The 12495-nt window shown below is 54.8% G+C and overlaps 3 protein-coding genes across 3 annotated transcripts; 1 reads left to right on the forward strand and 2 right to left on the reverse strand.

The window, feature by feature from the left end:
* Window positions 1–1531: 1531 nt before the first annotated feature.
* BO86DRAFT_435232 (glycoside hydrolase family 71 protein) lies at window positions 1532–3849 on the forward strand (the record flags this gene model as incomplete). Its single annotated transcript, XM_025675943.1, has 2 exons — window positions 1532–1609; window positions 1699–3849. Coding segments are annotated over 2 exons (2229 nt in total), but the record flags the coding sequence as incomplete, so codon positions are not given.
* A 3859-nt stretch (window positions 3850–7708) lies between these two features.
* Window positions 7709–9010, reverse strand: BO86DRAFT_380907 (uncharacterized protein; the record flags this gene model as incomplete). Its single annotated transcript, XM_025670744.1, has 1 exon — window positions 7709–9010. One exon carries the CDS (start codon window positions 9008–9010, stop codon window positions 7709–7711), a length of 1302 nt encoding a protein of 433 aa, XP_025525808.1.
* Window positions 9011–9747: 737 nt separating this feature from the next.
* On the reverse strand, window positions 9748–11964 carry BO86DRAFT_317333 (phenylalanine ammonia-lyase; the record flags this gene model as incomplete). The annotated part of the gene is made up of 2 exons (XM_025668165.1): window positions 9748–11737; window positions 11810–11964. 2 exons carry the CDS (start codon window positions 11962–11964, stop codon window positions 9748–9750), a joined length of 2145 nt encoding a protein of 714 aa, XP_025525809.1.
* Between the last annotated feature and the right edge of the window lie 531 nt (window positions 11965–12495).

Genomic DNA, 12495 nt, shown 5'->3' on the forward strand with positions numbered 1-12495 from the left:
ACATCCGTAACTGATGAGATGCCATTCAGAGATCCCCTGGAAGAGCGTTGGTGTGGAAAGGGCTGTTACTAAAACCGGAGAGTCGGGTAATGTCTTTGATTCTTGGAAGAGACAGAGCTGATTCAGGAGACCCTTGTGATTAGGTGAGTGGATCGAGCACAAATCAATGACTATAATCAATTAGCTTCACCCTTTTCCAAGTGAATGGTTTGCCTAAGCGAGCAAGATTCCTCCTCCTCCTCCTCCTCCTCCTCCTGCTGCTGCTTCTGCTGCTGCTGCTGTGGAGATATTCTTGATCTTCTCCTTACCTTTTCATTTCTTATTGTTCTTTTTGTTAGAGTTCAACCCTCAACTTTTGGTCGAAAGTATCTTTCGGAATATCCAGGCTTCTACTCCGTACGTGTTCCGGATAATGCAACAGATTTAGGCACCAGTTCCCTGTCAGACGCCAAATTGCTTTTCTGCCGTCGAATGGGGCCCGGGACCCTTTAGCGACGAGTCTAGTGACTACTAAGAAGCCTTGACCCATGGAAACCCTACCTAGAAGGCTAGAAAGTTATTTGAGCGACTCAAATTGGATAGGCGTTCGAATCTCATATTTCCTCTTTGAGGCTCGTTCAGCAAAAATTCCTCACTGCGGGGGGGCAACTAACCCTAAAAAGAACAGCCGCAGGTCAGTGTCCGGGCTCCGGCAGCGCCCACCGGCAAATGTCTCCTCCGCCCACTATCACAAACTCTTAGTTTCAACTTGCTGAAATATGGCGATAGTGCGCACATGTATGATTATCGACCATAGATACAGCACGATTCCTGCTCCAATAAAAGTCAACTTTGTCTTCAATTGCTCAGATCCAGTCCGTTTCTTTCAACCGATCAGGCTTCAAGTCATCCCTGCCCTTTACCCTCGCTAGTGCGGTGAATGCAGGCGGGCAAGGCGAGCAGCCTGCCAGTAAGCTAACAATCCACTTGCTGACAGAACTAATCTAGTGTTAAATAGTTGCAGCAATTTGAGCCACTCTGTCTGGTCATGTAGACTTCCCTTTGCGAAGTGGATTTGTCTCATATCCGACGTGACTAGTATGTGGGCTTTTGGCCTCGTCCCGGACATCGACCTCGATATAGCTCCAGAGGCTGTGGTAGTTTCGGACCATATGGAGTACCTGTGAGGGATATCGTTCGTTCAATTGCTTGTATCTCTGGGCTCAACGGACGAAATGGGCCCCGCGACCATCTTAGCTGGACATGTGGCCCACTAGACTGATGATCCGAATAGTAGACTTTTTCAGAACTAGAGCAGGCACAACTAAGGGGTAATAAGGCAATGAGGAAGATGACTGGGCTCGGTAGAGACATTTTCTAGTTTCGATCGAAAAGGGGGACACAACGGCAGGGAGGCCATAGAAGATGGAGGTGGTCGTTCAGCGCCGACAGCACATGTATAAAGGAAACGCCACAAGACCGAAGAAAGCTTCGTCGCAGTTCATTGCTCCCTCTCACACAGTGACCTGAACCATATGTCAAATCATTCGCAATGAGGGTTATTCACCTGATTCTGGGGTGCCTCTGTGCATCCCAGGTGAGTGCCTATGCTGTCTTTGCCCACTTCATGGTAGGTTTTACTACTCACACCCCCCACCCCTTCTTGATTGGTACATGATCACTTCAACCACCGAATAGCCATGATTGACTCGCTTCTAGGTGACAAACACGGCCAATTACACGCTAGAGGATTGGGAAGAGGACATCAGACTGGCCCGAGATGCATCAATCGACGCCTTTGCACTCAACATGGCATACGAGGATCCCACCAATGACATTGCCTTACCGCTAGCATTTCAAGCTGCGGCTAGTGTAGAAGGCTCTTTTCAACTCTTCTTCTCATTCGATTATGCGGGGAATGGTCCCTGGTCTAAGGCCGTGGTGGCTGCACTGATCCTCCAATACAGCAGCCACTCTTCATACTATCTATACAACTCTCAGCCTTTCGTCTCAACCTTTGAGGGACCTGCAAATGCAGAGGACTGGACCACAATCAAAGAGCAAACAGGCTGTTTCTTTGTCCCAGACTGGTCCTCTCTCGGAGCCAAAGAGGCCCTAGAGGCCGGCGGGGGAGGCATCGTCGACGCCCTCTTTAGCTGGGCGGCGTGGCCCTGGGGACCACAAGACATGGACACCTATACGGATGCATCCTACCTGCAGTATCTCAACGAGAGTGGACAGGCTCTTCCCTACATGATGCCGGTTTCTCCGTGGTTCTACACAAATCTACCGGGCTATAAGAAGAATTGGCTGTGGCGCGGTGACCATCTCTGGCATGACCGATGGTTGGAAGCCTGGTACCTGAGGCCGGACTTCATTGAAATTATTAGTTGGAATGATTATGGCGAGTCTCACTACATTGGCCCACTTCGAGATAATGCCATGGCAGCGTTTCAAATTGGTGAAGCGTCCTACAACTATGTGACTGGAATGCCCCATGATGCCTGGCGTGACCTCCTGCCGTACGTGGCTGACACCTACAAGGACTCAATCGCCACGGTTTACACCGAGACCCTAGTGGTGTGGTATCGTGTGCAGCCGGTCTCGGCGTGTGGCACTGGGGGCACCACTGCCAACACAGCCAGCGAGCTGCAGCTTGAGTTCACCCCAGCCGAAGTACTGTCGGATATGGTGTTCTTCTCTGCGCTCTTAGAAGATACGGCGGACATCGCGGTGACAATCGGTGGAGTGTCAGTGGAGGCCGTCTGGCGGAACGTTCCCAACGAGAAAGGTCCTCAGACGGGCCTGTACCATGGACAAGCTCCATTTGGTGGGCATACCGGGGAAGTGGTTGTTACCATTTCCAGGGATGGAACGACAATCGCCCAGGTGGCTGGTGAGACTATTAGCACAAGTTGCACTGACGGCCTCGCGAACTACAATGTGTGGACAGGCTCGGCCAAGGCGTCCACCAGCGTAAACGCCATCACCCCGGTTCTTCTAGACAATCAGGTGTGTATCAATGGCACCGGGGCAAACAACTTTGCTGGCCTGTGCGAGTTTGCTTGTATGTACGGTTACTGTCCCGTCAGTGCATGTACGTGCTTGGATATGGGGGTCCAAAAAACGCTACCCAATGCCACCGGTGTGCAGGGCTATCCACTCGAGGGCCTGGACGCCAGTTATAGTGGTCTCTGCAGTTTCGACTGTAACTATGGGTTCTGTCCTGACACAGCCTGTGCCACCGTCTCGGCACCGCTGTCCGTGCCCACTGTCTCTGACTTTGATCCTCCGGCTTGCGTGTCAGGGACAGGGAGTGGCAACCTGGCGGGACTGTGCAGTTTCAGCTGTGCCTTCGGCTTCTGCCCTATCAACGCCTGTACATGTACCGGCCAAGGTGCTTTGACGGTCAAAAACCCAACCTCGTCAGACGTGGGAGTGGCCATTGACCCGGAAGATGAAGCTATCTATGGTCCACTTTGTGAATTCGCCTGCCAGCGCGGCTACTGTCCCGAAGGCGCCTGCAAAATTGCCTCAAGCTCTTCCTCTTCGTCCTCTTCTCCGTCGTCATCATCATCATCATCGTCGGACACGGCCAGCGATAATGATGGCAGCAACATAGTCTACATCGATCCCACCATCTGGGGAAGTCCATCACCCACCGTGAGCTGCGTACCCCCCTGTACCTTCATTTTGCCTCCTTACCCTATCGATCCCACAACCATTCATTGGCCGCCTGTCACCACGACGTTCTACTCCAAGAATCCCGAGGAAAATCAAACCTCTACCGTGACCTCGACCATTACCATTAGCAATTTCCCGGAGAGCGCAATACCATGGTGGCCAGTGACTGTTGGCGCAAACGATCCTAACACTACCACCTTTACTCCTGAGCAAAGCGTTACACCCCCAGCGACTGTGATAACTCTTGGACCCTGGGAAGCTCCCATTCCCCCCAGTGTGACCCCATACCCGACCTCAAATCCCTCCGACACCAACAATCCTTCCTCCAGCAAGTCGTCTTCAACCTCGCACACGCCGGCCCTCATTGTCTTCCCCAGCATCTCTCATCCAGTGATCGTTCAGCCACAGCCTACCGTCTCAATCGACTACCCACGCGTAACCCCACCAACCGTGCACTATACTCATGGCAGTGACAACGGACCCGCAGCCACGCCCTCGTGTGCTGGGTGCGGGACCTACGACTGCGGGCCTTTTGGCTGCCCTGGTCAAGGATGCGGCTCGTTCGCCTGCAATGGCGGTTGTGGGACCTATGGGTGCCCTGGGTCCAGCGGATCGGCTGGCTGTGGGCTCAGTGGATGTAAAGGCGATTGTCCTCTGGAGGTGTGCGGCGGCCTGGGCTGTGAGGATGGCTCTTGTGGGGATACCGGTTGCCCTAACGGCGACTGCTCGATCTCCTCATGTGAGCCCACCACCGCGACCAATTGCGTAGAATACTGCACGGTGACTACCAATGCGGTGGCACTGGCATCAACGTCGTGCACCTCGTCCACTTGCTTTCCCTTCGTGGGCTGCGACGCCACAGCGACTACCAGGACCGTGACCTCTACCAGCGACGCTGCCTGTCCGGCCTTCACTACCACCCCGCCTGCTACCGTTGGTGAGGACCGTTTCGAAGGCTGCAGCCCGTGTGCCTGGGCTGAAATGCCCCTGACGACCGATGAGACGGACTATAATCTGGAAAAGCGGTATGCAGAGCCTACCGCTTACCGTGCTATGATGGAGCCCCCCTCACCCGAAAAGCGAGCAGCAAAGCCCAAATTCAATCCAATTACGTCCCCTACTATAGGCGGCTGCGCCTTGCCTACTCCCCTGACGCTGACATGGCTAGGGGGGCCCTCATTCCTGAAGAGTGCACTTAACAACAAACTTCAACCCAACCAGGAGAATATGCCCAGGTGGTACTCAAAAACAGTCGAGAATTGTGTCCCGACGGTGACACAGATCAGTGACCAGCTTATGAGTACCAACAGCAAGAATAGCCCGGGCAAAGCCCAGCAACCCACTAATGACCATGTTTGTGAGTTTTTCGAAGCAGCGCCCCACTCATTTCCCTTTGCTCGATCTTTTCGCGCGGGTTCCCTCGGTGGCTGTTGCTTCTCCTTGTGGACGCAACTCATGGTACTTGCAAGATTTCTAACCGCGTTGCGCCACAACAGGGGAGCGTAATTGGTTCAATGCTTTCTGGACTTCCATCATTGCCCAGGAGAAATGGAACTGCGACCTAATGAACAGCGTAATGTTCGGCGAAGGGTGCTCGACCAATCTCCTACAGAAGGTCTTCGATGCGGTGGCGAACAATAAGGAATGGGACTTCATCGGTATGACTCATGAGGTCAATAGCGACTACAAAGGCTTGGTAAGTACCTTTTGATTATAACCGTCCGCCAACTCTCCCATTGTTGGTATCGAAGCGAGTGGCCGATAGAGCGGCAAAGAGGCGATTTGACGCGGACTTTAGTCCACCGTGATGTATGAAGAACCAAAGCAGAGAGTTAACCAAATCCACCAGATCGGGAGCTACGAGTCCATCCCAGGCGTCAAAGACAATATAGTCAAGAGGAACAGGATCTCGGCTACGATGCCGTGGGGTCCCGGCAAAAATGAGATCGGGATTCGACAAAAGCTAGCCACGAAGCTGAACTTCCTGGAAACGTTGGCGATGAGCTGTTATGTCTGGACGGAGCCGTGGCTGACCCCCGTGCTCGACTCGACCAACAACAAAATTTATACTGAGCTGTAAGTTCGCGCCACACTTACCGTCCTACTCAAGTCATGTGAAAAAAGAACAAAGAAGCTAAGGAATGTTCCCAACCCGAATCCAGTCTTGCAGTCGACGAGTATACCGCGGACAATAAAGAACTGGAAAATACTAACCTAGCTACTCTGTATCAAGACTTTATGACTACTCGTATGGTGGACATGATGGAAGAGGGATTGAGTACGGCGAACCTGATGGTACAAAACCTGGACGCGAGCTTCATCACTGCTGCGAGTGTTGCCACAATGGCCGGGGATGATGGCATCTCAGAGCTCACCGCGTTACAGAATGCATTCAACACTTTGGTCACGCAATTCGAGCTAAGGTCCACGGCAGAACATGTATGTTCCAGGTCCATCACCTTGAGCTGGACGAAGCTGGACAGCGCCAAACGCGACCTGGGCGATGAGATTTGCGAATTGCCTACCACCGCCACCACCACTTCATCGTCCAGCACGTCGAGCGCCACCACCACCACAACTACCACCACTGCCGCGCCGTCTCCCGACCCTACGGCACAAGTGGTGATCGCACTTGCCGAAGATGCCAGTTCCCTTAACCCTTTCAGTTGGCAGTTCTTCGATGTCGCAATTGGGGCAACTCTGGAAGCGTGCGACGGCACTGGTGAGATCTTCGCGCCCAACGACGAGGATAGCGACGGATATCCGTATCCGGATGGGGACTGGACGCTGGGCTTCAACGTCGACGGCATGAGTGGCTGCAGCTACTCCGGCACGAGCGACGGGCCCGGCACGTTGACCTGCCCCGCTCTGTCGGCCCCCGTGCAGTGTCAGACTGCAGGCAACAAGGACACCGTCTACTGTTATGGCGTGGACGTCACGTCCATCACCCCGATGGTCGTGTGTCTGTGGTAACTAGGCGGCGCTCTCGATAGTGTCCGTGTGCGTGTGGGTTTGTGTTTGTAATTTTGATGTTGTCATATTATATTATATGGATGGAAATTCCAGTACCCCCTTGTCTTCTTTCAACAGATTGTCCGCAACCGTACCGTTGAAACCAGGCCCATACCGCCTACTACTAAGCTCTGGGCACCAGGCAGTCAGTCTGCTTGGATCAACATCCTTCTCCTTGAAAAGAAAATCCTAAGTAGCAGACCTTGATGGCTGGGGAAAACATAGATATGGAGCAAGTAGCAAGGCATTTCAGAAAATACTGCACCAATGATAGGGTCCAGTCATGCAAACTGGCATTGATACGTGTAATCTACTAGATAAAATACTTTGCACACTCATTGCAGCTGACTGTAGGTCTCTAGTATAAATCTGGTTCTGCTTGTACCACTATCTTGTATATATGAAATAAGCCACTGAGTGTAGAATTTATTCCAATAGAATAATTGATTATTATTGGAACAGTACAAGGAAAAGTCTGTAACAAGAAAAAATACTAATGGTTAAGATTCTGTGGATATGGGAGGAATAAGCAGCTAAAATATTTGGAGTTTTGTAGCGGTTTGCTTGGAGATTTCAGTAATGTTGATAGTCTGCCGTTTGTTTCTGCCTAAGGTGATTTGTCTTTGGTTCAACCTCCCGTCCATTCCCTTACTAGAACAACTAATGGCCCATGCTATCATGAAGATCTCTGCGGGTGCACCAGCCACACCTTATGGGACACGGAGTGTTCATGCGGACTCAGGTAATGTTGAGTTTCTTTATGATTGTTTAGTGGAACGTGCTGCATATGACTCAAAAGAGGCTTCCATGGGCTTTTGTGGCTGATATGGGGCATTGTATACTAATGGTGATTATGTGTGATCTTTGATCAGTCCGTGTCATTGGCCGGGAGTTACCTATGCGCTCTGTGGTTTGTTAGCTTTCCAGGAGGAATGGAAGAAAGGTAGATGGATTGTTCTTATTGTTGTTTTTCTCCAAAGAGATTTTTTTTCTTTTTTGTTTCTGGGTTGTCCTTCCGCTCTCAGTCTCTGGTTCACCACATGTCATCCTGGTCGTCTTCCTCACCATACTCACTTGCGGCTTCAAATGCCTCGTCTATGACGTTCCCTTCCAGATCCATGCTAACATATTCAACCATTGGAAGATTGAGATTCTGAGCCGGCAGACGGGGTATATCGGTAACTGGAACCTCGGGTGGAGGGGCAGTGTCGTCGTGTAGCAGAGGGTTATCCAAGGTTGCGCCTTGAAACGTTGGCCATGGCATGTCTGTCGCGTATACCCCGCAGCAGGGGCAAGTTGGAATCAGCACTCTGGAGTCGCGTGTGTCAGGCCGGTAACTGGAATAAGGCCTCCGTCGATAGGAAGTGGAACCGGGCCGAGTTGTGACCTTAGGGATGCTCAGTGCCGGACCGCGCCGCGGATTGCAGTTACATGGGACAGGGCGGTCGACTCGCACCGGCGTATCAAGGCGAACAGCCCAATTCAGCGGCCTTCCGATTGCCTGCCGCATTAGCAGCTTCTGGATTGCAATCGCCGTGCTCGGGGCTACCTCGCGATCTCCATATTCCTCGATCAAAGCCAGGTAGGACTCGGGTATGGAAGATTTGAAAATGAAGCGTATGATGTCGACGGTCGATATCACTGGAGCTGGGTCTGGCTCTGCCCACCGAGCCGTCTGCAACCGCTCCAACGCTCGATCTCTTGGGCCGGGGTCACCGTTAGTGGTGCTGCTGATACTCGGAACCGCATCTTCCGAATCTTGCATCCCATTCCTGGAATTCAGCTGCTGCACGACCTCTCGCTGTAGATACTCTCGTCTATCACATTTCTGGAGCTCCTGAAGAACTTCCCACTCGAGCATCTGTCGGTTATACTGCATCCAACTCCAAGCCCCCCGGGGGTCTTGAGGAAGGCCCTCGCTATCGCGGGCCGTTCTTAAAGTGGGCATGGGCACCCCCAAATCAAGTCGCTCCCCGGGAAGCGAGCGTTCGTATTCGCTAAGGCGGGCTTCCTGTTCCTGCGTCATGATGCAATATATGGTGCGGGGGCCCCTGATCCCACCAGGAAACTGGGGGCCAGGGGGAGGAGGATCGTGCCGGTCAGGATCGCGTGCCTGCTCCCGGAGGACGCGAAGTCTTCGATTGCGGTGGCATTCGAGGTTCTGACAACTCGGCTGCATGAAGCCATTTGGCCCACAGCACGGACACTGTCCTTCCAGCACCGGCGGAAATCCATGACTCGCGAGCCCTCGGCGGGCGCCTAGCGCCGTCCTGCACATTGCACATGTCTCCGGTTCCGTACTCCCTGGGTGCCAGAAGCAGTTCAACCATGTCATCTTGAAAGAGCTCAAGCTTCTGCCGAAGCAGAGCTTGCGAGGAGCTTTGTTGTGTGGATGTTGTTGTTGCTGTCTTGGGAAATTCCTAGGTGGGTGTTTCTAGAAGTGCTCCGTCGAGGAGAAGGGGCGCTCTGAAGGAGCAAAGAGAGATGATGGATTTTATATTGGCTTGATGGCTGTAATGCCATGTTGCTGGACAAAGACATTTGACGGAGATCTTCCTCCTCAAGGGTTTGTAGTTGATGCGGAAACTCCAGCTGGAGAGCTCCTCTTGCTGATACTTACTACCAGTAGATGTCCCGCACAAAGGTTGAAAGGATCATGAACTGGAAATCACCCTCACATGAACGCAGCATCTGCAGTATCACAGATTAGATTGGCTCAACTGGATTTGGGGTGAGGGGACCTTTCCACACTATTCTCGGCAGCGATACACATCCAAAGGGAATATCCTCAACCTGCAGATGGCTGAGACGAAGATCTGGGTCGTTGCATCATGGCTCGAACTGCTGCATTCTCATTTTATGATCTAGGTGCCACCCTCTATCTACCCTGCGTCGCCGAGAGAACACACCGGTTGAAGAGGATACTTCTGGAGCCTGATCCGGATCACCTGGCACCTTTCCTTGAATGACGTGGATGGGTATCTCAAGATAGCATTTTGGTAGCATCCGCAAAATTCTGGATTCTGCTGCATTGCTGATACTGAATTCTAGGTACATATTCGATAATATCTACTACCAACACTCCAACAGCACCCGCCGCAGACGCCCCTCGCGCAAGGCCATATAGACCTTACTCACCTGCGACCCGATGGTCAGCTTGCCCGCGCTCTGGGCCCGATCGACCGTCGGGTGATCGGGGAACCCCCGGTGGAGCGGGACGCCCAGCTCTTCCCGCACGAAGGCGTAGAGCCGTTGCGACGCGCCGCAGAGGTAGGTTGGGGTGGGAAGAGAGGTGGTGGTCTGCGTGAACCGCGTGGCGCGGACGGTTTCGTAGCTCTCGCGCAGCGTGCACGCGAGCTTGCGCTTCCACTCACGGATCGATGGCCCCTCGCTCTCGGGACTCTCGGGTGGCAGCAGGTCCAGCAGGGTGCCGGCGGTGCTCGTGGCGGTGGTGGTGCAGCGGTCGGCGAGGTTGGAGGTGCTGGTTCGGGACCAGTGGTACATCAGCTCGGCCCAGATGGTGGTGCGGATGTGTTGGAGGGTGGTTGGGTCCGCCGCCGCCGATGCAGCAACAAGCTCGCCGGTGAGCGCGTCGACCTTAGGCTGCACGTCGCGCAGAAACTCCGTCTGCAGCACGCGCAGGTCCAGCGCCTGGCACAGCACGTACAGGAAGGTGGCGGTCATCAGCGCCAGGACCTCGACGGCGTCGGCGGCGTAGCGGCACCCCACAAGAGCCAGCGAGTTGAGGCTCTGGTTGTGCATCTCGGCCGATTGCACGTGGTTGCTGACGGGGTGGTTGAGGTAGCCCAGCTCGGAGAGGTAGGCGGCCATGTTGATGTCGAGGCCCTTGAAGGCGTACGACAGGCTGGGGTCGTCGAGGCTCAGGTTCGGCGGCAGCCCGTGGCTGAGCGCCGGGTTGAGCAGCTCCGAGCACTGCGCGAACAGCATCTTACCGACCATCTGCATGCAGCCCAGCGTCTTCTCCATGGCCGACGTGATGGCCGCTGCCTGGAAGTTCCCGCCGTGGTGGACGTGGCGGCCCGCCACGCTGATCAGCGGGTTGTCGGTCGTCGAGTTGAGCTCCGTCGCCACCTGCGTGAGCGCCAGCGCCATCGTCTCGAGCTGCGGCCCCAGCCACTGCGTCGCGGTGCGCAGCGCGTACCGGTCCTGGCTGAGCCCGGCGTGGCCCGCGGCGTCGGTCATGCTGCTGCTGCTGCCCGCCGACCCTTCCTCCGTGGACCGCGTCGCGAGCCGGGAGTCGGCCAGGAAGCCGAAGATATTCGCGGCAGCTTCGATCTGCCCGCCGTGGGGTCGCACGGCCGCGATAAATGGGTGGTAGTTGTCCGCCTGGCCCGCGAGAGCCTCCGTGGCCATGGCGGTCAGCAGCTGCGAGAGGAGGAGGAGCTGGTTGGCCTCGAACAGGACCAGACTGGCGGCGCCGCAGCTGAAGGCCGTCCCATTGAGCAGACCGAGTCCTTCCTTGGGTCCCAGATCGAGCGCGGGGAGTCCGAGCCGCTGGAGGGCTTCGTCCGCGGGAAGGATCTGGTCGGTCGCGTGGACATGCACGGAGATATCGGGGTTCCCCTCCAGCGTGCCCGCGATGTAGGAGAGCGGCGCCAGGTCGCCCGATGCGGAGATACTGCCCCGGAGAGGCACGACGGGCGTCACGCCGTGCCGCAACAGCGTGAGGATATGTTCGACCACGACCGGCCGCACGGCCGAATGACCGCGGAGCAGGGAATTGCATCGCGTCAACATTGCCGCCCGGACCACGGGAATCGGCATGCGATGGCTTCGATGGCAGGGGCTGAAAGTGGCGGGGGCTCCCAGGGAGGACTGTCTGCGATCGCTGGGCAGGAGAACGCACGAGGTTTGCATCTGAATGAGGGCTTTCTGGAGGCCGGCGTAGTGCGTGGTCCGCGTGTCCGCACTGCCGCCGAACCCCGTGTTGACCCCGTACACCACTTCGCCGCGCTGCAGCTGTTGGTCGAGAAAGTCCACGCTGGCTTTCATACTCTGACGGATCGTGGGGTCACTGGTCATGGTGGCATGCTGGCCGTGTCTGGACAGATTCGATTAGGGGTGGAGGGTGGAGGGTTGAGGGGAAGTGGACTGCCCGGGGTGGAAAACATACTGAGCCACGACAACCACCCCACCCACATCTAAAGTACTTCCGTTCAGCACAATCGGGGTTTGGCTCTTGAGTAGGTCCTCTACCCTTTGACATGAGGAGAGCACACTCTCAGTGAGGGACAGGCCGCGAGAATCGCGGAATGTCAAGTCTCCCATTATGTTATGGCACGATGGTCGGGTCACCCGTCGGTTTAGGGTTGAGGTTGAGATGTGGTGACCGGTGAGAGCCTGTCTATAGGAACAGCTTTATCATCGTTCTTTTTTTATAGTCGTCCCAAGACAGCCTGACCTCTCGCCAAGGACAACCTCAAAAGGGTAAAAGAGGAAGTTTCTGCAGGAGTGGACGGAGATTCGTGAAGATGGACACGGTCAGTGAAGAATGACTGTACCTATGCCAATGCCTTACTCCGTGGTGAGGCTGTCCATGTGCAAAGACTGGGGCTGGGTGGCAGTGGTAAGTACTAGCATTTCATTGCATACTTAGTCCCTGTGGCGGCAGCGAATGCAATGCTAAGATGGAGCAGAATTATTGGACACGGGGCCGGCCGACCGGGCCGTCAATGGCTTGCACGGCCATAAGCAAACCATGCAGAAGCAAAAGGGAAATAGCGGTGTACATCACAATGGCGATGGCTGAGGTAGACCAGGGAGGGCCCTTGCAGATTTGCAGATCATCGGGCCAAAGCC

The sequence above is a fragment of the Aspergillus japonicus genome (genome assembly GCF_003184785.1).
Source record: "Aspergillus japonicus CBS 114.51 unplaced genomic scaffold BO86scaffold_40, whole genome shotgun sequence".
Taxonomy (NCBI): Eukaryota; Fungi; Ascomycota; class Eurotiomycetes; order Eurotiales; family Aspergillaceae; genus Aspergillus; species Aspergillus japonicus.